The sequence below is a fragment of the Lemur catta genome, chromosome 14, assembly GCF_020740605.2.
Source record: "Lemur catta isolate mLemCat1 chromosome 14, mLemCat1.pri, whole genome shotgun sequence".
Lineage (NCBI taxonomy): Eukaryota > Metazoa > Chordata > Mammalia > Primates > Lemuridae > Lemur > Lemur catta.
Genome location: NC_059141.1, coordinates 6,476,310 through 6,498,999, shown reverse-complemented (window position 1 = coordinate 6,498,999; position 22,690 = coordinate 6,476,310). Strand labels below are relative to the sequence as shown.

General features: G+C 48.1%; 1 protein-coding gene across 4 annotated transcripts in view; it reads right to left on the bottom strand.

Annotated features, from left to right (window-relative positions):
• Positions 1 to 22,690, bottom strand: part of CHST15 (carbohydrate sulfotransferase 15) — a 72,396-nt gene that overhangs the window by 17,225 nt on the left and 32,481 nt on the right. For 3 of the 4 annotated variants that reach the window (XM_045568020.1, XM_045568021.1, XM_045568022.1), the window contains exons 2-5: positions 11,887 to 12,944; positions 10,779 to 11,118; positions 8,898 to 9,044; positions 5,535 to 5,691 (exon numbers count right to left, since the gene is read on the bottom strand). In XM_045568020.1, coding sequence (XP_045423976.1) covers positions 5,535 to 5,691; positions 8,898 to 9,044; positions 10,779 to 11,118; positions 11,887 to 12,432 — 1,190 coding nt within the window. In that variant the 5' untranslated portion in view covers positions 12,433 to 12,944. Of the gene's footprint in view, positions 1 to 5,534; positions 5,692 to 8,897; positions 9,045 to 10,778; positions 11,119 to 11,886; positions 13,302 to 22,690 lie in introns of those variants that run through there. The other variant, XM_045568023.1, reaches the window with a different exon arrangement.

Genomic DNA, 22,690 nt, shown 5'->3' with positions numbered 1-22,690 from the left:
GCTGTGACACAATGCTAAGTGTTTGTGGATCTAAACAGAAAAGGTACAGCAAAAATACGGTGTTCTAATCCTATGGGACCACTCTCACATATGTGGTCCATGGTTGACTAAACCTTCATTGTGCAGTGCATGGCTGTATTTAGTGAGTGAATAAATGAGTGATCAGTTTGGTTATTATTATTAGCTACTACTAATACATAATAATAGTAGCTAATTTATAATATTTTCCATTTGTCTAGCACTGTTTAAAGACATTACTACATATATTGAGTCATTTAATTCTCACAGCCTTTCAGATAGGATTATTTTCCCCCATTTTACTGATGAGGAAATGAAGCACAGAGAGGTTAAGCTACTTGTCCCAGGTCACAGAGCCAGTGAGTAGCAGAGCTGGAGTTCCAATGCAGACCACGGGGACCCCAGAGGCTTTGCCACTGTCACTATGACCCTGGCACACCCCCCATATACTCCGTGGGCGGCGGCAGCTCACCACCTTCGTGCCCCGCCACGCACCCTGCAGACGGAGCGCAATCAATAACACCAGGACTCCCGGCCAAACGTTTGGCCCCATCATGGCCCCGTGTCCCAGTGAGCAACTGCACAGAAATGGATGCATTTCATTAAAAGCCTCGTTTCCTTCCCAGTTTATTGGCATAAATGGATGAATTATTTAACCAGTCCAGGGTTGTTAAAAAATCAGCTTATATAAGCAGATGAAGAAAACAACTACCCAGGTTCCAAAGCTCGAGGGGTTCCAGTCGAAATCGAGCTCTAACTCTTCACCGAGCTGAGCGCCCTCCCCCTGGACTCACGATCATGAACGTGAAAACCCACCATCCCTGCGGTGGTCGTTTCTGGGCACTGCACTGAGACTCCACACAGAATTAAAACCAAAAGACAGACGCTGTAAAATCCTTAACAGATGGTGCATGACCCCCCTCCAAACGTCCCTGGACTAAACGAGGAATGCCACCAGGCTGGAGGGGCCAGCAGCAGGTCTCACGTCTAACGGGGGCTATAACGGCCTCGGGACTAAGAGGCCAACTCTGCCCGCTACCCCTGGCGAGGAGGCAGGAGGCTGATGTGAGATGCGTTTGAAAAGCATAGTCTTTACCACTTACAAATGGGATTAAATAAAGGAAAATACTGCTTCTAAGTGGCGGCTTTTTTTTAAATTAACTAGGCCAATTTAGTGTAGGAACGCATCAATTTACTCTTAAATTGTTGTGCTTTCCTACAGAGAGAAACTTGGAATGTGAATTCTTGGCTAGCCTCTCCCACCATATGAACCATTCCATCCACTTCTTTCCATTATTCCTGTTTTCCTCCAGAAAAAAAATGGACTTAACTGTTTATATCCTTCTCTGGAAACTTAAAAGTGATTTGACTTTGGCTACAATTCCAACATTTTCAAACGCTCAACCTTCGATCAATTATAGAAATAAAGGGTAAGCATGAACCTAAAACTAGAAATCAAAGTGGGTCTTTTTCCCCTTCAAGCCAATTGGTAGAAGGAAAAGAACAATTTGGCCCAATCCAACTGGCCGTGCGCAACCCCGGGGATCTCCCACTCGCAGACGAGCGAGGCCGCGGAACCACCATGTGGGCCAGTGGCCCAGGACCCAGACCAAGGGAACTTTGGCCAGGAGTGTTTGTTTCTTCAAGAGCGACCCAAACACAGCAACGTTTATTCCCTTTCTGGCTGGGATGGGTAATGAGCCAGTCATTTCAAACACGCCATGAATCAAGGGTTTCAGAAACGAAGGAATTCCTATTGTTACATATTTTTATAAATGTTTAAGTGATGAAACAGCTACTGCTGTCAGTAACCCACACAAAATGTGCACATAAATACACACTCCCTCTGCACAGGGGCTGCATGAAGCTGGAAGCTACTGTTCTCTGTCTGGCAGCCCCAGTGTCAACGTGGAGAATGGGGGTGGCCCACAAGGATCCCCAATTCTTGGTATTCACACCCTGTAGTCTCTTCCACTTGAGTGTGGCTAGACCTAGTGACGTGCTTCTAACAGAATATGGCAATGGTGATAGGATGTCATGCCTGTGACTAGGTTACAAAAGATGGTGGCTTTCAGTCTCCTAGGAGACTCTCCCCCTCGCCAGCATGGATGAAGCCAGCAGCCATGATGGACAGACCTCGTGACAAGGTATTGAGGGCAGCCTCTCACCAAAAGCCAGCGAGACCTGAGACCCTCGTGCCAACAGCTCTTGAGCCCACAACTGTGTGAGCTTGGAGGCAGATCCCTCCCCACTCAAGCCTTTGGATGAGACCCCAGCCCTGGCTGGCACCTAGACTGCAGCCTGTGAGAGCCCTGAAGTAGAAGACGCCCCAGGTTCCTAACCTCCAGAAGCTGTTTTAAGCTGCTAAGTTTTGGCGTAACTTGTCAGCAGTAGATAACGCAGCAGGCAATGAAAGCACTGGGTTGGTGCCCTGAAGCATGCTGCTGCCACTGCGTCCTGCCCTTCTCCTCCTCAGCACCAGGACATTTGTCAGGACAAAGCCAAAGTCCTGATTCTCTGATAAAGTGCCACTCCCAGAGAGCAGGCACCTGTCACCACCATCGTTCCCGGCTGTACATATGCTCAGCACCCAGCACAGGGCCCGGCACACGGCAGGGGCTCGTGAACAGCTGAACTGATGGACTATTTCTGCTAGATTGAGGACCAGGAGGCAAGAAACTTTCACTCTCAGTTCCTAGTATAAATAGAGCATTTGTTCTTAAAAAAAGGGAAGATCAAGTACTGGCCCATGAGCCTCCTTCCAGACGGCGACTCCGGCCGGGTTCTGAGAGACGCGGCAGGCAGGTCTCGTTCTGGCGGAGCTGTCTTGCACCGGGACGGCGCTGCTGTCCTCCCTGTTCAAGGCCTCACCTTTACGGTGCTGGTTCCTCAGAGGTAGAACCAGAACCCCAGGAAGAAAGAGGCACACTCAGGAAAGCTGGCTCTACCTCCAAGAGGACCAGTGCTTTTTATTTTTGTACCCACTGTTCTCTCTGCTCAGAATGCTTCTTCCCCTTGACCCACCTTCCGTGTTTACTCAGTGAACTCTTATTCATCCTTCAAAACCCAGTTGGCATCAACTCCTCCAGTTTAAGCCTTTCTGGACCTCCCCATTCCTACCCCCCTCCCTCCCATTCTGCTCTTGCTGAATCTGCAGGACCATGACAAACCACGGCCACGACTGTCTGACCAGCCCAGGAGCTCCTGTCTTCCCAGGGCCCAGAGCAGGACTGGCACACGCTGAACCCAGTCCCGACAGACTGTTCCACACAGCTACAACACGCTGCTATTTCACTCTCTCTCAGCGCCCTGCAGTTCAGCGTGACCTTCCCAGAATGAGGGACTAGGGAGAAGCGAAGGAAAATGTTCAGTGAGCAGAGAGCACACTCTTGAGAGAATGTTCCCACCCTGGGAGCGGCAGCTGGGTGGCGGTGGGGAGGGAGGCAGAGCAGCTGTGAAAACACCTCTGCGGGCGGCGAGGGGTCAGCTCCATCAGCAGCCTCCAAGGCTGGCAGTTGTGTCATCATGAGATCCAGGCTGGTGTGTCAACTGCTCTCAGACCAAGGGAGACCAGTCCACCATGAGGAAAAGGGCCAAGTCCCTGCCTCCAAAGCGTGTAGGACATGTAGGAGCAGGAGGACGTGGCAAGGGACGGGAAGGTCAGTGGCTGCCTCGGAACCAGAGCGATGGATTCCTGAGGCTGGAAGACACGCAGAGAGCAGAGAGTGAAACCACACCCGGCATCTGCGGGACGGTGTGGCACCAGGAGAGCTACCACGCGCTCGAGCTCAGGGGGCTGAGGCTGGGGCTGAGCCAGCTCTCCTCTGACCGGGGCACACTCAGAGCAGCAGGCTCCATGCAGAGGACTCCACGAGAGGGAGGGGGATCAGCCCAGAAGTGTGGCCAGGGCCGACTCTAAAGCACGTCCTGTGGGGGCAGCAATGCTAAGCGAAAGAAGCAAGAGGTAAGACTGTGTATTCACACACACACACACACTCACACACCTGCACAGAAAAGAAGTCTGGAAGGAAATACACCAAAATATCAATAGCAATTATCTGAGTGGGAGATTACAGGTATTTTTGAAAATAGTTTTCCTTTATAGTTTTCTAACATATTTCCCAAAACATCCACAACAAACATGCCTTATCGTTACAATTGGCAGAGGTCTGGGGCCAGGACTGCGCCCTCTGAGGAAGGAATCAGAGGTGCGTGAGTGTCCGGGGCCGCTGGAACAAGTCGCCGCACGCTGGCGGGGCACAGCAACAGCCTGTTCTCGCACAGTCTGGCAGCTACGAGCCTGGAGTCCAGGTGGGGGCACGGCTGGTTCCTTCCAGGGATTCTGAGGGAGAATCTGTCCCAGGGCCCTCTCCTAGCTTCTGGGGGCTGCCGGCAATTCCTGGCACTCCTTGGCTTGTGACAGCATCACTCCAATCCCTTCATGTGGCATGCTCCCCTGTGTCTTAGGGTGGGGACCAGGGTCTACCCTAACCCAACATGACCTCATTTCAATTTCTGTGCATCTGCAAAGATCCTCTATCCAAATAAGGTCACAGTCACACATGCTGGGGATCGGGACTTCAGCACAGCATGCTGGGGGGCACAATTCAACCCATAACAAGACACAGTTAGCCCAAAGGAAAATAAGATACGAAGGACTGTGGCCCCTGTCTGTAAATATCCGGTGGGCTGTCCCACTGTGGAAGGGTTAGACTTGGTCTGTGTGGCTTTAAGATAAGAAATTGGAGCAAAAAGTGGATGCTCCCAAAAGACAGACTTGGTTTCAAAATAGGAAGAAGAGAGCTGTCCTGAACCAGTTTGGTCACCTTGGTGGGAAACTCCCTGTCTCAGGACCTGAGAGCAGACTGCTCCCCTGCCACTGCCCCCCGACATGGTGGAACTTGTAGGGAGCACTGGACTAAATACTTGTGAGATTCTGCGATCCACACAGCATCGTCAATGACACAAGCATTGCCCAGCACTGGCCAGGCCACCCCGTGCTGTCTGTTCAGACCTGTAGCTTCCCTCATCCACACTGGGCAACCCTGATCTCAAAGGCAGAGCAGGTCTGTCCATCACTGTCCTTCCTTTCGGTCTTCCAAGGAAAGCTGGAGACCACACACTCAGGGCTGTCAAGAGTAAAGGCATCAACCGGTCGGGAGACAGGGAATCCAGGAGTGAAACCACACGGGGAACCCTGCCCCCCGGTGCTGAGGGTGCTGCCCAAGCCCTGAGAGCACCCAGGGAACCATCCCGTGTCCCCAGGCCAAGCCCGCCAGAGGCTGAAGGGCCACAGACCAGGGTCAGGATGGCTAAGAAAACAGTCTACAATTTGTTTAAACACAGAGAGGATTGCTCCAAGAATAATATTTACATAAGAAAAAGCAGTAACATTGCAAGTTAAGTTTATTTTTTTTTTTAAAAGAGGCAAAATCTTGTTTGTGATGAGAAGGAAACACAGTTCTTCAAAAGCGCCTTTCCTTTCCACCCCAGATACAACACGTGGAACCGCTCACCTCTCCACGGGGTCCCTGAGCATGACGATCAGTTTGGCGTCTGGCTGAAAGGCGTGGATGAAGTCTTGGGTCAGAAACGGGGGCTCTCCGTCCGTGCTATTGTCGTAGAAGAATGTCCAGGCATTGTTATCCCACATCGTGGAAGCGCTGGCCTCCCCTAGAAGAGGAAACAGCGAGTGAGCCCTGCTGGCCCCGGTGCCTTCGTCCTAAACAGCCGTGATGGGCGAGGGGATCAGCCATCGCTGGCAGATGGGACTCCCCTGCCACCGTGCCACCCCCTGATCCTCGAAAGCTCTGTCTGGAAATGCAGGCGACCCACGCAACATTGAGTGTCCCCTCGAGCTCTTCTCTCCAAGGCGAGCAAAAAATAAAACCTTTACCAGCGTCTGGCCCCCAGTTTCACAATGTTCAGCTTTCCTCACAGTGCGTAGCTCCGTGGCATTTCAAGGGCCCACTGAGAACGCACTAGTTTCCTTCAAAAAGCATCAGGGATAAAGGAGTAGCTCGGGGAAGCTAACCCTTGTTAGGAAACTGGTGCAATTTGCACCTGTCTTTCCTTGAAACCGTAATGGCCAGTCCTGACGCACATTCTAGACGGAAGGAGAGAGAGGAGGAGAGAGAGGAGGGCTTTGCCAGAGGCTCACGGGACCGCAGCCTCGGGCTCTGTCTCCTGTACGGCCACTGCTCTGCACACAGCTGGTGCTCACTCAGTGCTGCCTCGGTGAACAGGAACTGGGTCCTTGCCCCTAATTTAATCATGGCCCTCATGACCGAAGGGTGAAAATGGTCAACACACGTTCCAGGACAGAGGTGAGGCCAAGACACAGGCATTTCAACAACACAGACTCTCAGATTATTGAACCAATTCCTTGCTTTATTTTTTTAGGACAGTCTTCAGAGATTTAGAAAGATAAATCAATCAGTTCTACCCTCAATTTCCTGGCGTTTTGTCTAGGACTATAGGACACATCGCAAAGTCATTTACTCGGGGAAAATCTGAGCCCAAAGACCGAGTCTCTTCGGTGGAGACCAGCGCATCGCACAAAGCGGATGCGAGCAGGGCCCTGTTAGTCCTGCTGGATGTGGAATCACGTCCAGCGAACACCTCTGTTCTGGACTTTTTTTTTTTTTCTTATTTTTTTTAGGAGATAATACCCAGGATCACACAAAAGACAAATCAATCAGAAGTCCTCAGAAAATTCTACTCACAATGAATAAAGGAACATACAGGACAAGTGAACTATCTACCTAAACTGGCATAAATTCTGTCAAATCTCAAAAACGAACTGGTTCTAGAACCACAGAATCATTTGTCCATCTACCTATCTTCCTTCCATCCATGCACCATCCATCCATGCATCCAGAAAGCATTCATTTGGTGTCTAATGTGTGCTCCACATTGTGCCAGGCACTGGGACATACGAGGGAAACAGCACGGCCCCTCCCCTCTCAGATTTTACAACCCGAGGGGAGACAGACAACTCCAGAAGCAATCAGCACCATGAGGGGGGCCCTGGGAGCAGAGGCAGGTGCCTTGCAACATGTCAAAAGCCCCAGCCCCAAGGTCAGCCCTCAAGTTCAGGCCACATGAGTCCTGAACCTCTGGTGTAAATCTAGCTTTAGCACAGACTGCTGAGGAAAGGCCCTCTCTGACCTAGGGGCCCAAGATGATGAAAGATCCTCATGTCTTTGCCCAGGATCTACCCAGAGGAGCTGAGGTAGGTTAGAATCACATTTCAGCACTGGGAGTAGCCGGGAACCAACCTGGTTCAATTCAACAATCCCATTTTACAGATGTACAGACTGAGTCCAGAAACAAGAAGAATGACTTGTTGTACGGCACGGAGCTGGCTGGTGACACAGGCAGGGCTAGATGGCGGCTACTCGTCTGCCTCTCCACCCTGCCTGTCGCACCAAGAGGCTATCATAAAATTCACCAAACTCTGCTTTAAGTAAATAGCAGCATAGTAATTTTATTTTTTGTCCTTTTTTAAATCTAGAAGTAAGTAAAATTAGAAAACTAAACTAAGACTTTCCTTTTTATTCACTATCTTAGTCTCCATTTCCTGGCCCAAGGATGCATATTTTCAGCTCTTTCATAAGAGGATGAGATTTTCCCAGAGGCATACAGTATGGGAGTCACAGTGAAATATACATTAGACTTGTGATTCGGGGAGTTTGGACCCCAAGTTTGCAAAAGATTTGCTAATAGCCAACTCATACTGGAGGTGACTCTCAGTGACCTGATTTAGAAAAAAGAGAATAAATAAATCAGGGCATAGGCATATAAGCCTGTCCCCTTGGACATGAAAGTTATAAGTTAAAAGTCATCTTTCAAATGGCTGATTACAATTCTTCTTAGTAGCTAACAGATTCATTTAATTTGGAGAACCAAAACATAACAGATCTAGGAAAATTAAAAAACAGATCACTGCCTCAGGTAAACAATTTAAGCAAAATATGTGATTAAATTTCTCTCTTACAAAAAGCATAAGTGGATAAATGTCTCTTCAGCTGAATCCAATAAAAAGAGTTATGTCAGATGAGTAAGTCTAAAGATGTAATATATAGCATGAGAACTACAGTTACTAACGTATTTTACACTGGAAATGTGCCAAAAGAGTAGAGTTCAGGTACTGCCAAAAAAAAAAGGTAAGTGGGAGGACATGGATATGCTAATTTGCTTGACTACAGCAATCATTTCACTTTGTGTATCTATATCAAAACATCACGCTGTATACCTTAAATATACACAATAAAAAATTTTTTTAAAGGGTGAATGTTTATTTATAAAATATGCTTGTAAATATTTAAAACAAATGATTATTAATCAAACAACCTCATTTTGAATGCCCAAAGGCATCGGGTTGACAAGGGCTAGGCTTTAAAGCAGCAATTAGTCCTAGGGCTGTGTCTATTTCAAGAGAAGCTGCCACTGTATAGTCCCAGCAGCCGAGGATTACAAAAGCCCCACGTAGTAAATCAATGACTAATCAGTTAACTGCATTTATGATTCCCCAACCAGACCTACTCAGATTGGCAGATCAGGAAAAGAAGTCAAATATGCCTGCTTAAGTTAAATTTAAAAATGGCAACTTTTAAAAAGCCATCAGCTGTCCTTGAGTCTCCAGGGAATTAGAAAGTCAACTAAACAATTTCTGCTTTATAATAATTGTACAAGTGAGGCAAATGTTTTACATAGGGATAAGAGTGATGGCCAGGTGGGGAAGTGGAGGCTTATCAGAAGTCTGCAGCTACCATGCGAATGTTCTGCAGGTGAAGCGAAGTTGGACCTGGTCCAGAGCATGAGTTGGGACCCCGAGGAGGGTGCCAGCCCTCCCGAGAGCCACGCAGAAGCCTTACCGATAATGATTTTATTCATCTTGCCCTCCTCCTTCGCAGAGCTGGCCTGCAGTCCTTGATGGATCTGGTGTGCAGCCAGGTCGAAGAGGTCCAGATAATCCTCCACAGGGTAGCGGTCTCGCAGCCCATCTCTCAGGCGAACAATTCCTATGAGAACCAAGCAGCAGGAATCACTGAGGACAAAGTTGCCACTCTTGGGGTGGTGGCCTCCTGGAGAGTTACCAGAGAGAGATGGAAAGACCCAGGAGGCCCAGCTGCAGCAGCAAAAGGCTCAGCCAGGTAAGCTGCAGGAAGGGCAAGTGGGGATGGGGCCCTCTGAGGACTAGCTGGTCTCTTTCAATCCACACAAGCTATATGCAGTGAAAGACACCACCACTAAGCTTGGCAGTGGCAACTTAAAGGATAGCACTCATATTCAAGAGCTACTGTCTGCTTGGAAGGCCAGACAGTTTGGGGCTGGTCAACATGTGCTCCGGGTGGGACTCTAAAATGGCTGGACAGTAAGGACATCCAGGATGCATGCATTCTGTCAAACAGGAAAAGGGGGAAAAGGGCAGGCCACACGGGCACAGGCAGCAACCTACAAAGTGCCTCATCAGGGCCCAACTAGCATCCTTCTGATGTTTCCTCCCCTGACTATTGGATCAAGCAGACTGTCCATCTGTCCAAACAATAAGGAGAATTGATCATCCCCTGGACAGATACGGATTCTGGCATCAGCCACACACAGCCTAAATTCGCCCAATGCCTCAAAAATGAAAAAATTTCACTTGCAAACATTGTAAAGACACACTGCCCAACACCACAGCTACTAAAGTCCACAGAAACTGAAAAGAGAACATCCACGGCAAAATAACAAGAGGTTCAAGGTGACACTAACGACCGGTTTCCAGAGGCACACCTCTGTTCTTCCCTCCTCCCTGCCAATGGAAAGCTGGTTTCCATTAAGGGGAAATCACCATGAGCCATCAGGGGAGAACGCCCACCCTGCTGTAGGGGAGTGTGCTCAGACACATCCGGCAAATGCACACGGACACGAAACCTTGGCTCCTACAGCGGCCGCTGCTAAACCACAAAAGAAACATTTACACTTTCCTGCACTCCAGGATGAACATCAACAGGATGAAATCAAACATTTGTCAAGAAGCACATTAAGAGTTGGTTTAAGGAAAGCTTCTCTCCTAGGCAACTTGGGCCCTTTACGTGGAAAAATGTTCTGGTGGCTGCTTGGAGTATGGCTGACACAGGCATGTATCACCCCTTAGCTCCAGTGACCAAACGTCTCCTGGCAGAAGGAAAAAGGTCAGAGAGAGGAAACAGTGACCTGAGGGCTGCAGGGTGCCTGGGGCCGGGCCGGAGCAGGGAGGGACAGGCAGTTTCTCAAGGTCAGCCCTAGGGCAAGGGCTGCTGAGCGCAGGTCTCCAGACTTATCTCCCTGTAGTTTTCATATGGCACCCATGGGGCAGACGGGGCAGGTCAGAGAAGCTGAGGCCGGAAGCAGCGGGTCTCCTCCAGGTGTGGAGGCTGCAGCCTGAACAGCAGAGCTGGGGGCCAGGACCCCAGGCCACATGTTTCCAGCTCTGCCACCTGCCTGCTCATGGCTGGGGTCACGTGCCCAGGCTCTCGGGACAAGAAGAGCTGCCAGTTGTGCACCCATCCGTCCCCTTGCCCTGCACACAGCTGGCACTCAATCAGTGTTCACTGGGTGGTTGGAAACCAGGTGCCAGCCCCTGTCCGATCTTTCCACATCAGTGTCCTCTCACCTCCCCAGCCCTGCTTCCCTGGGACCCCCAGCCCTACGAGTGCCGAGGGAACGAATGAATCAGAGAACAAGTGACGAAACGAACGGATCGAGCCGGGAGCACTCGGACCAGCACTCACCAAACCGCTTCCGGGTCCACCAGTGCGGCTCCTTGATGGCGGAGAACTTGACCTCGGGGTGCAGCCGCAGGCGGTCGTAGAGGTCGGTGGTCCCGCACTTCGGCTGCCCGATGATGTAGAATCGCGGCAGGCAGCGCAGGCGGAAGTGCTTGCCGTGCGCATGCGCCAGGTGGCCCCAGAAGGCCTTGCGCAGCGCGTCGAAGGTGGAGCGGAAGCGCTTGGAGTAGAGCACGTAGGAGTTGGTCAGGTAGGGGTCGGTGGTGTTCCGCCCCGAGAACTCCTCGTACCAGCAGGGGCTCTGACTGTTGGGGAGGAACTTATTGGGGATGACTGAAAACATCTGCGATGAAAAAGAGACATGCAAAAAAATTAGCAAAGACACGTTCCAACCACAGTGTGAACATGCCCTAATACTGACTGCAGTGTTCAAATGTGAACTGTTATTTGACGATTTAAAAATAAAATAAAGCAAAACTTGGTAGACAGCCAATGACTGTGCTTTCCTTTTCCCAAAATTTAAAAAAAAAAAAAAATGGGGGGGATGAAGATAAAAGTGTAATCAAAATCCATTCTACCATAATTTACCTTCCCTATATTTATACACACATGGCAATCTAATTAAATGAAACAGTTGGAATCTTCTTACTAGTCGTATATTTAAATTGCCACTAGAGACAAAAATGCTGATTAGGACAGAATAGAAACAGGAAATCAAATTGAACCCAACTTTTAAATCCCAAATAATAATGATCTACAAAAGCAACTTTAACCACCATGACCACATTTCAAGCAAGAAGTTCTGGAATGCAATGATGAGAGGCGGTAGCCCTTAAACATTTTTAGCTGCGCCATCCAGGACAGCAGACTTCCTCCTTGGTGTTCCATAGCATAAGCAGACAGTGCTGTCTCCCTACATTCCGATCCATAAGGCTGTCAAATTCTTCTTGATATATCTGAGAAATTTTCAGTCGTTTTTATTCTGTGTTCCCAAAGATAGTGATACAAAAGGAAGCATTTCTAAAAAATCTGTGTTCCCAAAGATGGTGATAGAAAAGGAAGCCATTTTAAGAATCAGACAATCCATCAAGATTAGCACAAGTCTACTCACATGCAACTCCTGCTTCTTGAGGTCTTCTAAGTCTGGGAGCCGTCTGGTTGTGAACTCGATCCTGGCTGTGATGCTGTTGATAATTAATTTAATGCTTGGATAGTCCTTCACGTATGAAATGTTATTTACAGAGGGTTGGTGATGGTGCTCTTTCATGTCGCTTGGGTTTTCGCTGTCCATCAAGCTGGGGTTGCTGGGCAAGCCTCCATAATGGAAAGGCGATGAGATCAGAAGCTCTTGGTGGGCCCCAGAAAGGATGTAAGAAGCCATCACCAAGGTCATTATTATTAGTCCAAAAATGAGGCTACATCGCTTCCCCTTCTTAAACCGCAAAAACCCACCCCAGCTCTCGTTCCCTTCAGTCCTCACTTCGAGAACAGCAAGCAAGTTCATCTGCTTACTGTCCACATGAAACAGAATTTTGTTTTCTCCTCTGCACGTGGGGCACGCCTGGTGACCGTGATGGGAGCCTCCTCGGCAGCCCACCTGCTGTTTGTGTGCGTCCTCGGGTAACAACTGTATGCAGCAATTAATGCAGTGTCTCATGGTAGTGCCCGGGACTGCTGGCTTACTGAGCTGTGGGTGAGCCCCCCAGGGATTCGGATGCCTACAAGCCGTGCTGGAAAACTTTAAGGATGTCTTGTGATTACATAAGATGGTTGGAAGGCACAAGCAACAGAAACAAATGTAACAATGAGCAGAGCACTAGAGAATGAGGAAGGACATTCTTTGCTTCAGCTCTGAAAGACAACAAAAGGAAGTGATCTCCAATTGTCATGTTCTACAAGAGCCACTGCAACCACAGAGAAGCTCACAAGTTCAGGAGCAATTCTGCCTGCCCTTCAGGTTTTTCCCATGGCACAAAAAAAAGTAGAAGAATTATCGCCGGAGAACATGGAAACACACATGAGATTAGAAGATATCATGGTCTTCTCTTTGACAGATGAATTGGCATGCCATCCATGGAGACACCTGTAAAGGTCTCCACTTTTACATCCTGAGTTCCTTTGGAATGTTTCCTCTTCATGGGGAGCAAACTCTTAAAAATCTTAGATTTCCTAAACAAAAAGAAAGTAAGTTTTATTACATTATGTGGTACTAGCAATAACCCAGGGATCATCTTCCAAGGAGAAATAGATGGTCACTTTCTCTTTTGCACTTGTAAGTTTCAGCAAAGCCTGCCTGGTCACAAGCAAGTCATAGGAAATCATACAGGATAAAAGGAGAGGCTTCAGGTCCTTGTGCTTGGATTTGGGGCGCAATCTCCACCACCAAATGTGGCCCCCAAAACACGAGCACCACCAGCTCCACGACAAGCCACACATCCTCTAACACCCCTGCCTTGATACATCTAAGTTATCAGATTCCCGAATCCCAGGATTTTGCAATCATTCTCAGATTCACACACAGTCAATGACTATGAATTTGAGGGATGAATTGAAATATCAGTGCTTTTCAGTCATGAAAAATCTAAAGAATACTAAGGAGGAAGGCGAGGATGGCAGCAGGCAGAGAAAACATGTTTTTTTCCCTCCCAGTAGCATCAGTAGTCTCTTACCTAGAACTAACCTTTAGTATCGGATTAGGAAGCAAAAGTTAATGAAAATTTAGCAATAATGAATGATTCTCTCCTTCACAGAGTGTATCATATAAAAAACCATTTGACTTTACATTATTAAGCAATTAAATCCAAGATATGGTATTCCTCTGAGTAACAGAGCACTTCAGACCCCAAAATAATTTTTCACTTTCATCATTCTGGGGAAGATATGATTCTTAAAAATCCATTAATAGAATCCTGTGGTTATAAAATGTATTGTCCAAATGACACTGCTTTGTAGATATCACAAAAAGAGCCTCGGATGGGCAAAAAAGGAGAACTACTTAGTTTCTGGCAGTGGTAGAACACCACTAACTGGCTGTGTGACCTTGAGCAAGCCACATAACCTCTCTGAGCCTTGGTTTCCTCACCAGCAAAATTAGGATAATAAGAGTACCTCCCTACTAAGTCTGTAAGAAGTACTGAATTCATTAATACATGTAAAGAGCTTGCATAATGCCTGACACTTATTTAGCATCTCGTAAAATGTAGATAACATTGATAATAGCATCATGGATGACTATTACCATTATGATTTTTAATTGGTCAGTGAATATCAAGAATATTTGAAACAGGATCAAACATAGGATAGCCTATACCACATTATTATTCCTCAGTGATTTGGAATTACCCAAATGCAGTAGACTCACCTGCAACTCTTCATACACACCCCTCAAACAATCCTTACCGTCCTCAGAAAGGTGGTATTAACTAACCCTACATTAGGGCCTCCATGTATTGGCTGAAGGGTTGAACAATCAGAACTCACCAGAAGAAATGTTCACTTTCCTTGGACTGAAAAGCCTATGTTTTTCTCAAAATATGGTGGCCAAGAAATAGCCAAGCAGTGTTTCCAGAAACGTTTTCCACCCACAAAATGTTTGGCTTGCTGTAAGTGCTCCATGCTTAAATTATTTGAAGAAAAGGTGGGATGGACAAAGCACACAGAATTCTTTACAGAGGGGCTTTTCAGGGATTATAAGATGCTAATAAAGCCCTGTCAATCCACGAGACAGGAATATAAGACACAAAGTTGGCAAAACATAATTGGCCAAGGCATCGCACTAAGGTCTCAAGGAACCAGACTGGGAAAGGCTGGTCAGAGCACGCTATGAGTCCAGCAGAGGCCCTAGGGGAGCTGGGACAGGAGCAGAGAAGGGGGCGCGGGAGGGGAGGGCTCTGGGAATCCAGGCCACACAGCCCAGGCCCTTCCCCCCACCTCCCCAAGGGCAGCTGCAGGGACACTCAAGGCTCAAACCTCCCCTTCAAGCTTGCTCAACCACCCCTGCCCCATCCCTTGGTATAAACAATTCTTTCAAACCAAAGAAACAAAAGGGCAAGATCCCCTACTTGGAAACTCCATCACTAAGGCCAAGAAAACATTTTTTCGCATGTCGAAGACAAGGCCGAGCCAGGGTTAAAAATGAGACTCCAACCAGCGGCTCAGTGGGGAGGGAGTTCGCACCCTGTGTCTTTCTGCTGCAGAAGGTCTAATTAGATTCTTTGAAAAAAGCAAAACAAAACATGGACCCTGAAGCTCCAAGACAAGAATGTCCATAATCCGGACACAACAGAATGTGCAAAACGTTCCTAAACAAGAGCAAAGTTATCTTACTGGAAGCAAAGTAAATAAATAAGCCTGGAGAGTCTCGGAGCTGACAGTCCCAAAAGAGAAGAGATGAAGTCGGGGCTTAGCATGGAGTCGGCCAGAGCCCCTGTCTGCCAGGCAGCTGCCCCTCCCACCAGACCAGCCTCTCTGACTCTCCCTTCCTAAACAAAAAGAACTGGGGAGACAATGCAAGATGCCGCAGAGCCTTAGGAAAACACTCAGAGACAGTGTTTTCTCATCTCCCACCGTTCATTCATTCCTTCGTTCAACAATACTTTTTGAAGGCTGACTGTGTGTGTGCTGGGCATGTCCCAGTTGGGGAAGCGGGGCTGAAGCCAATGTAAGATGGGGCTGTGATATAAAAAAAAATGTATCCATGTATATTTGGTCTTCATCCTCAGTTACTGGCACACAGCTTCTAAAATCCTGAGAATTTCCTGAGTGATGGGATGAGAGGAGCATCTTTTGTTATTCACAACAAGCCCCTTTCAACCACACCTGAGTCTATGCTACGGAGGTGACTGGTGGTGGCCCCCAGATAGCTTCAAGAGGGGGGCTGGTCACTAGAAAGACCAAACCTTGATTAGAATCTTGAAACTTTCAGTGTCCTCCTCAACTCCAGGTGGGGGAGGGGCTGGAGGTTAAGCCAGTCACCTGTGGCCACTGCTGTAATCAGTCCCCTGAGGACAGGGTCTTGGAGCTTCCGCCTTGGTGGACACACGGAGGTCCTAGGAGGGCAGCATGCAGGGAGGGCGTTTAAGTAAAGCACTTTCCTGACTTCTGTGGGCCATTCTAGTTAATAATCGAACCTAAGGAGGGGGTGGTGGGAAACCCCTGCCTTTGTAGCCAATTTGGACAGAGTGGGGGTAACCTGGGGAGCTGATCCTTGTGACTGGCATCAGATGTGAAGGAGTCTTTTGGGACTGAGCCCTCAAAGCCGTGGGGTCTGATGCTAGTGTCAGACTTGAATTGACTGGTGGGAAAGTCAGTTGGTGCCTGGAAAGTGGGAGAATTTGTTGGTGCTGGAAAGCACCCCTGGGGGTGCTTCTTTAAGAAAAAATATAAAACTATCTTACAAGTTGTACCAAAACATAGAGCCACTATGGTATATAAAACACACCTCGGTAAAGTTGGGCAAAAAGAACCACCTTGTGACCAGGTGAACAGCTCATGGGTACCCGAGGGCCAGCACATCACGCTCCAGACAAGCCCTCCCCTGACCGGCCAGGCTGGTGCAGGGGTGACCGAGAGACGGGGGCCTCTCCCCACTGGAGCTTCTGTTGCACCGGGGTTGGGGGATGCAGGCAAAAGGCCACAGAGAAGTCCCAAAGGATAAGATAATCTCAGATACTGATAAAGGCCATGAAGAAAAGAAAAAGGGGGAAAGCAGTAAAACCATCAGAACAGGGCTTCCCACGCAGCAGTGCGGTGCTGGGGTTGGCGCATCCTTAGCTGTCAGGGGCTGTCGCGTGCACTGTAGGACGTTTAGCACATCCCCGGCCTCCATGTCCAGATGCCAGTAGCACCTCTCCCCTGAGATCTGACAACCAAAAATGTCTCCAGACATGGTAAATGTCCCCTGGGGGCAAAATCCATCACCCCTGGTGAGAACTAGTACCTTAGAGGAAGGGGAAACTGGGTGAACAGGGCAGACCTCATTTCACAGGGGACATTCGGGCGGAAACCTGAACAACCAGAAGGCAGCCAGTCGCTGGAGACCAGGGGAGGGAAGGCCGTGTGGAGGGGAGGGGGGGGTCACAGGCTGTGAGGATGCTGGGAGCGCAGACCCTGGGACCGTGGCATTGGGGGGCTGGGGGGGGCAGAGCAGGGTAGGAACCTCATGGAAGAGGAGGCTCTGTAGGGTCTAGAAGGCCAGTCAGGGGCCACACTACATATTCTTCTACGTTCTTTCAAAAGGATCTTTATGACATGTATACCGATGGAATAACATAACTCAGTGAAGAAAAATCACACTAATGTGACTGTATTGAAAGGCAAATGGACTGCTCTTATGTTCCTTAATTGGTCGTTTCCATATGCCACAAATTATCCCAAGAACAGTCATTCGGAAACCTAACACTCAAGTTGTTCTTCCTTCGAAAATAAGTAATGAATGCCCCTTGCATTTCACTTGTCTGGAATGTCCACATTTTGGTGCCAGTCAACTGAGATTAGACAGGACCCTTGGAACTTCCATTCATGTGTTAAACCAAAACACTCAGGTATACACTTCAGTTAGACTGCTCCCCAGCCCGGGCTCAATTCTGAGCCCTAAACACAGAGCATAACTGTGGGAACCTGGTACCTCTGTGAGAGATCAGATAGCTGGTCCCAAAATAGAAAGTGTTCAATTACCCAGCCCTTGCTTGCATGGCCCCTATTAACCTATGCACCCCAAGCATCATTAGCAAGCCATTTATAACAAAATTGTAATTGAGAGACCCAGAAATACCACTTTAGATTAAGTAATTGAATGCCCCCTTGGTGTAGGATCGATAAAGGGCATCCAATTTCACCCTAGGAAAAACTTATTAAATTATTGTAGCTATAAGCTGATATAGCAGAAGAAAGATATATGAAACTTCAAAAGAATCTGGATGGATTTAAATAAATAGCTTCATTTAGGTAGAACATTTACATCTGCCCTCTGGGGAGAGAGAGAAAAAAATAGCTAATTACATATTTTACTTTTATGTTTTAAGGGAAAAAATTCAATGGGTCTTAATTAACCTTTACTAAAACACAATGCCTTTTTCTGATTAGCATGTCTAACTGCTGACATTTCTCTTTGGGCTACGTATATGGAAATACATTTTTTTCAAGGACTATTAATCAACAAGTGGAGGAACGAACATTTTTCACATTTAGCTCAAAGATATAAGATTGTTGCTGAGACTGAGAAGAAAACTAAGAAGACTGGAGAGTTCTGTACAAACAACAAATTATTAGTTCCAATTTTCTACCTGGAGTTTGACACTTTTGATCACATCACAGTCTATAACTAGAATAAAACTACACCCCCACCCCCCACCCCCGATTACCACTCACTGGCCCATTGCATAGTGGAAAAGACAGCAGTCACACGGGTCCAGGTTCCAAATTTATGTCCAGCTAGTGACCACAAGTCACTTAAGTTACCTGGGCCTCTGTATTCTCAAAAGAAGTCCCTGTTGGCAACAGATGACATACAGCATTGGAGTTAAGCACCTGAACGCTGAAGCCAGGTTGCCCAGGTTTGACCTTGAACCAGACATTAAACCTCTCTTCTCCCTTTCCTTGGCTATAACTTAGGAATAAGCACAGGACCTATATCATAGCACTGCTGTGCATTAACTGAACTAATTCATGTGAGGTGCTTAAAAGAGTGTCTGGCCCATAGTCAGCGCTCCATAAATGTTAGCTGGTATTTATATATATAGTCCTGGCCCACGGCAAGTATTTGTTAACGAGTAATTTCTTACTCGTCATGATAGATTGCATTATGGGTTCCAATTTAGTATTCCTCCCTGTAGTCATGCTTTTTGTCACATGAATGACGCTGTAGATCCTTCAGCAAAAGAAATGGAATATTTCTCCACCTTTCGGTTTGAGTTGGGTGACTAGCTTTGGCCATCGTGAAGAGGCAGAAGTGACCACGTGCCAGTCCCAATGCCATGGGTGTCCTCTTGCCCTCACGCACCCTCGACATGGCCATGGGAAGGACGGGGCTGGGCCAGGAGGTGGATGGGAAACAGGGGGTGCAGAGACACCTGGCTGAGCCCGCCCGGAGCGGCCGATGCCCAGCTGACCCCCAGCCAGTTCCACAGACACAGGAGAAATAATAAAGGGTTATTGTTTTAAGTCACTGAGTTTGGGCGTGGTTCATTATGTGACAAAGGCTAATCGATATTTTACCCTGTTCTACAGGGTCTGAACAGTTACTCAGTTAAACCAGTATAACCCTAGGTTTGCGAGTTCCCCACAGTGTGTCCCTAGGAGTTAAGAGAACCACGAGCTATTCAGGCCAAAGCAATCCATCCAAAGATCCAAAGATCCAAAGATCCAGCTGAATCAATCGAATCAAAGTCTTCTCCTTAAAGAATCCCTTGGCTAACACCAGCAACAGATATGTCAACACAATGCTGGAAACCCAGATGGCAGCTATTCCCAAATCAAGACACAACCGCCCCAAATGTCACATGCCAGGTTATTTTCTGGCACAATGTGTGTTATGACAAGCACGGCTGTCTTGTTTTAGTTACCCAGCCCCACTCCCCCCACCTCCTGCTGAAGAGGCCTTCCTCCCTGCCTCTTTTTGGAGTTCCTACAATTTCTTCCTTGCTTCCTCTCCCTGAGCAAGGCCTTCCTGTAATCTGATCCTGGTGTTTTCCTTGCCAGATTTCATCTTTCCTGATGCCTGGGACACTTCATCCGTGCTTTGTCTAAAACAGGTGTTCTTAAACCATGATCTGCAGGGTCTTCCTGGCTGGCCTGCTATGAGTGCATACAAAACCCAGGCAAGTCTTTTAAGTTATTTTTAAAGCACACTTGACTGTCTCTTAAGTTCGTCATCAACATTATTTTGGTTAATAACAACTACCTTGCAGGCTTTATATATAGCACAGAAGGTACATTCTTAAGTTACTATTTCATTCCATAAACCACATCCAAAAGAAACAGGCATTTTCCTGAGATTAAATCTCTGCAATATACAGCTAGTTCCTCTCGCATCCCAAGCCCACTGCTTGGTAGAAACATGGGATATAGCAACAAAAATGGTTCCAAGCAGTCAAAATAAGACATTACATGCGGCTTTGGAGCCAGGCAGATCTGCAATCAATCGGACTCAACACTGTACCAGCTTTGTGATCTCAGGCAATAAACTCAATCACTGTGTGACTTGGTTTCCTCATCTGCAAAATGGGAATAAAACTATCTAGTTGTCAAGCATGAATGTGAAGAGGAAGGAGATAATATGCATAAGTACTTACCACAGCATTGGACACACAGCAAGCCTCAGTGAATGAAACGTGCCCTGCATTACGGCTGGAGAGGCCCTCGGGTCTTACTCTGGGGCTACGTGCTTTCAGTGTACATAGAATTCTAGGCACAGGTGTCCAACGTTTTTGTCTGCAACTCATGTGAGGTAATGAATGGGAAGAGCAGGTGGCAGCTCAAGGCAGGCTCACAGGTGCAGGAAGTAACACCCAGGTTTTACAGTAGAAACAAGATATGAAAGGCAGAGAGCCCACCCCGATCATTCAGGCACCTTAGCAAGCAGAGCCGGTAGCTCCGGAGAGCTTGGTACAGCTGCGGGTCGACTCTGGAAAAGCGTAGCCCCTTCCGAATGGCCATGCCAGTCCAGAACTTACTTCACTGCTTAACAGGGAGGGCCAATTTTCCAGAAATGTGCCCATCCCCAAGGTTTGGGGTAAACCAGCTGCTTCCTTATAGATGAGAGGTGAGAGACAGGAGGAGACTCACGGGGGATCCCTGGGGATTTCTACTGCGGAGTCTTTCACAGTATGAAACATTCGAACACCTCAATGATGGGCACCGTCAGAGCCCAGGTCAAAACCATCAATCAAGCAGTGCAAACCTGCAGCTACCTGCTCATCCAGCCTGCCTTTTACAGAGAGGAAACTGAGGCACAATGTGGTTCTGTACCTCCTGTCAATGGAAAGGAAGCCAAACTTGTAAAATGATATAAAGAAGTTTATTCTGAGCCAAATTTGAGGACCATGGCCCAGAGCCACGCCCAAGAAGTCTTGAGCAAGTGGACTGGCTGTGGCTGGGTGACAGTTTGGCTTTATACATTTCAGGGAGACAGAAATTACACATAAAGTCATAAATCAATACATGGAAGGCATACATTGGTTTGGCCCAAAAAGGTGGGACATCTTGAAGCGTGAGCTTACAGGTTATAGGTGGTCTTAATTTTGATTTGATTTGTAATTGGTTAAAGAAATGAAGTTTGTCTAAAGGCTTAGAATGTTGTCAATTAAGATAAGGAAGTCTGTTAATCAGAGACAAGCCACCAGATATATTCCCAGAGGCAGTGGTTTGTTATGTAAACTGAGGACCTGCGGGATTATCTTGTACAGCCTCAGGCCTGTTAATGAGCATAAAGGAAGTCTAGGAGAAGGGAGGGGGCATGATGAGGAATGTGACCTCCCTACTCACGGCCAGTAACTCAGCTTTAGGGTATTTCTGGGGTCCCCTTGGCCAAGAGGGGCTCCATTCAGTCAGCTGGGGAAGAGCTTAAGATTTTAGTTCACGCTCCCAGTGATGCACAGCTCATCATGGAAGGGTAGGGCAAGAGATCCAGGGGGCCGATGCACGGTCTTCCCCTGCCCCGACACAGGGGAGCCCATGCTGACCTCCGCCCCGCCACCCTGCCTGGCCTCAGGCGGCCCAGCAGCTCTCCCAGGCCCCGGGTATTCTTCCTGCGTTTGATCCCGTCAGGAATCCCTTCCTAAAGAGCAGATTTGCAGTGTCACACAAAGATGCAGGACAGGAAGGTGATAGGAGAATGCCAGGAGGAGGATGATGGGATGAAACTCAGCTACCTTCTTCAATCTCCTTCAATCTCCTTTGAGCACCTCGTCAGCCTGGGGCACTGAGTCCAAAACTGCCTGGATTCATCACTCAGCCTTGTCTCCTCCAGCCAGGAAGCAAGATGGGCAACAGGTACAGCACCAGCACAGAGACAAGGGACCAGGGAACAGGTGTGCAGAGGCTGGCCTGGTGCCAAGTGTGGGGGCAGGGAGAAAGAAGGACAGAAAGCGAGGGGAGGGGTGAGGAGCAGGGGAGCTCACCCTTGCAGCTGAGACCACAGAGAGGAATAGAAATGGCCCCATGCACAAAAGACAGCCCCTGTTTCATTCTTGCACAGCAAAGGGCCAAGCCTGAGCTCTGCACGACTGCACACACTGTGGGCCAGGCACTAGGTGGTGGCTTCCATGACAGTTTGCATTTTGAAACTTCAGAGCAGCAAAGAGGCATGTCCCAGCAAGGCAGGGAGCTACTGGGTGAGGCCCCTGAGCTGAGATTCCCCCAACGTGCCCTCAGGCCAGACTTGACCACTGACCTGGCTGGTAACCCTGGGCAAAGTCACTTCGCCTCTCTGGGCCTCAGTTTCTCCGTAGGGAAAATATGGATTTGGAACTCCCCTTTCAGCCCTAACACTCAAGGGTGTGTGATTTGAAGTTGATTTCTCCCTAATAAAGACCCATTACCATCATCTGTTATGTCTTCCAGGGCTGCTCAGAGCCAATGGTTTTGCAGCAAGCATTGAATAGTGGGTGCAATACCTGATTTATTAGCTGGATAATTAATCCAAAAGATGCACGGTGTTTTCTCCTGATTAGTGGTCTGTACACGTTAGTACATGTTTATTAAACACCTACTTTGTGCTGGGTCTGCGTTTGCTGGGGCTCCAAATACAAAAAAATGCACAGCCCAGGTTCTCTGGAAATGTCCCACCTAACTTCAGAACAAAAGCTCCAGAGGCACCAGAAAAACATCCCCCCCTCAGCACTGGATATCCTACTGCAAGGACAGCCCCAAAGCCCACCAGCCCCGGAGAATCTGCAGAGGAGCCAGCTCTGCTCCAG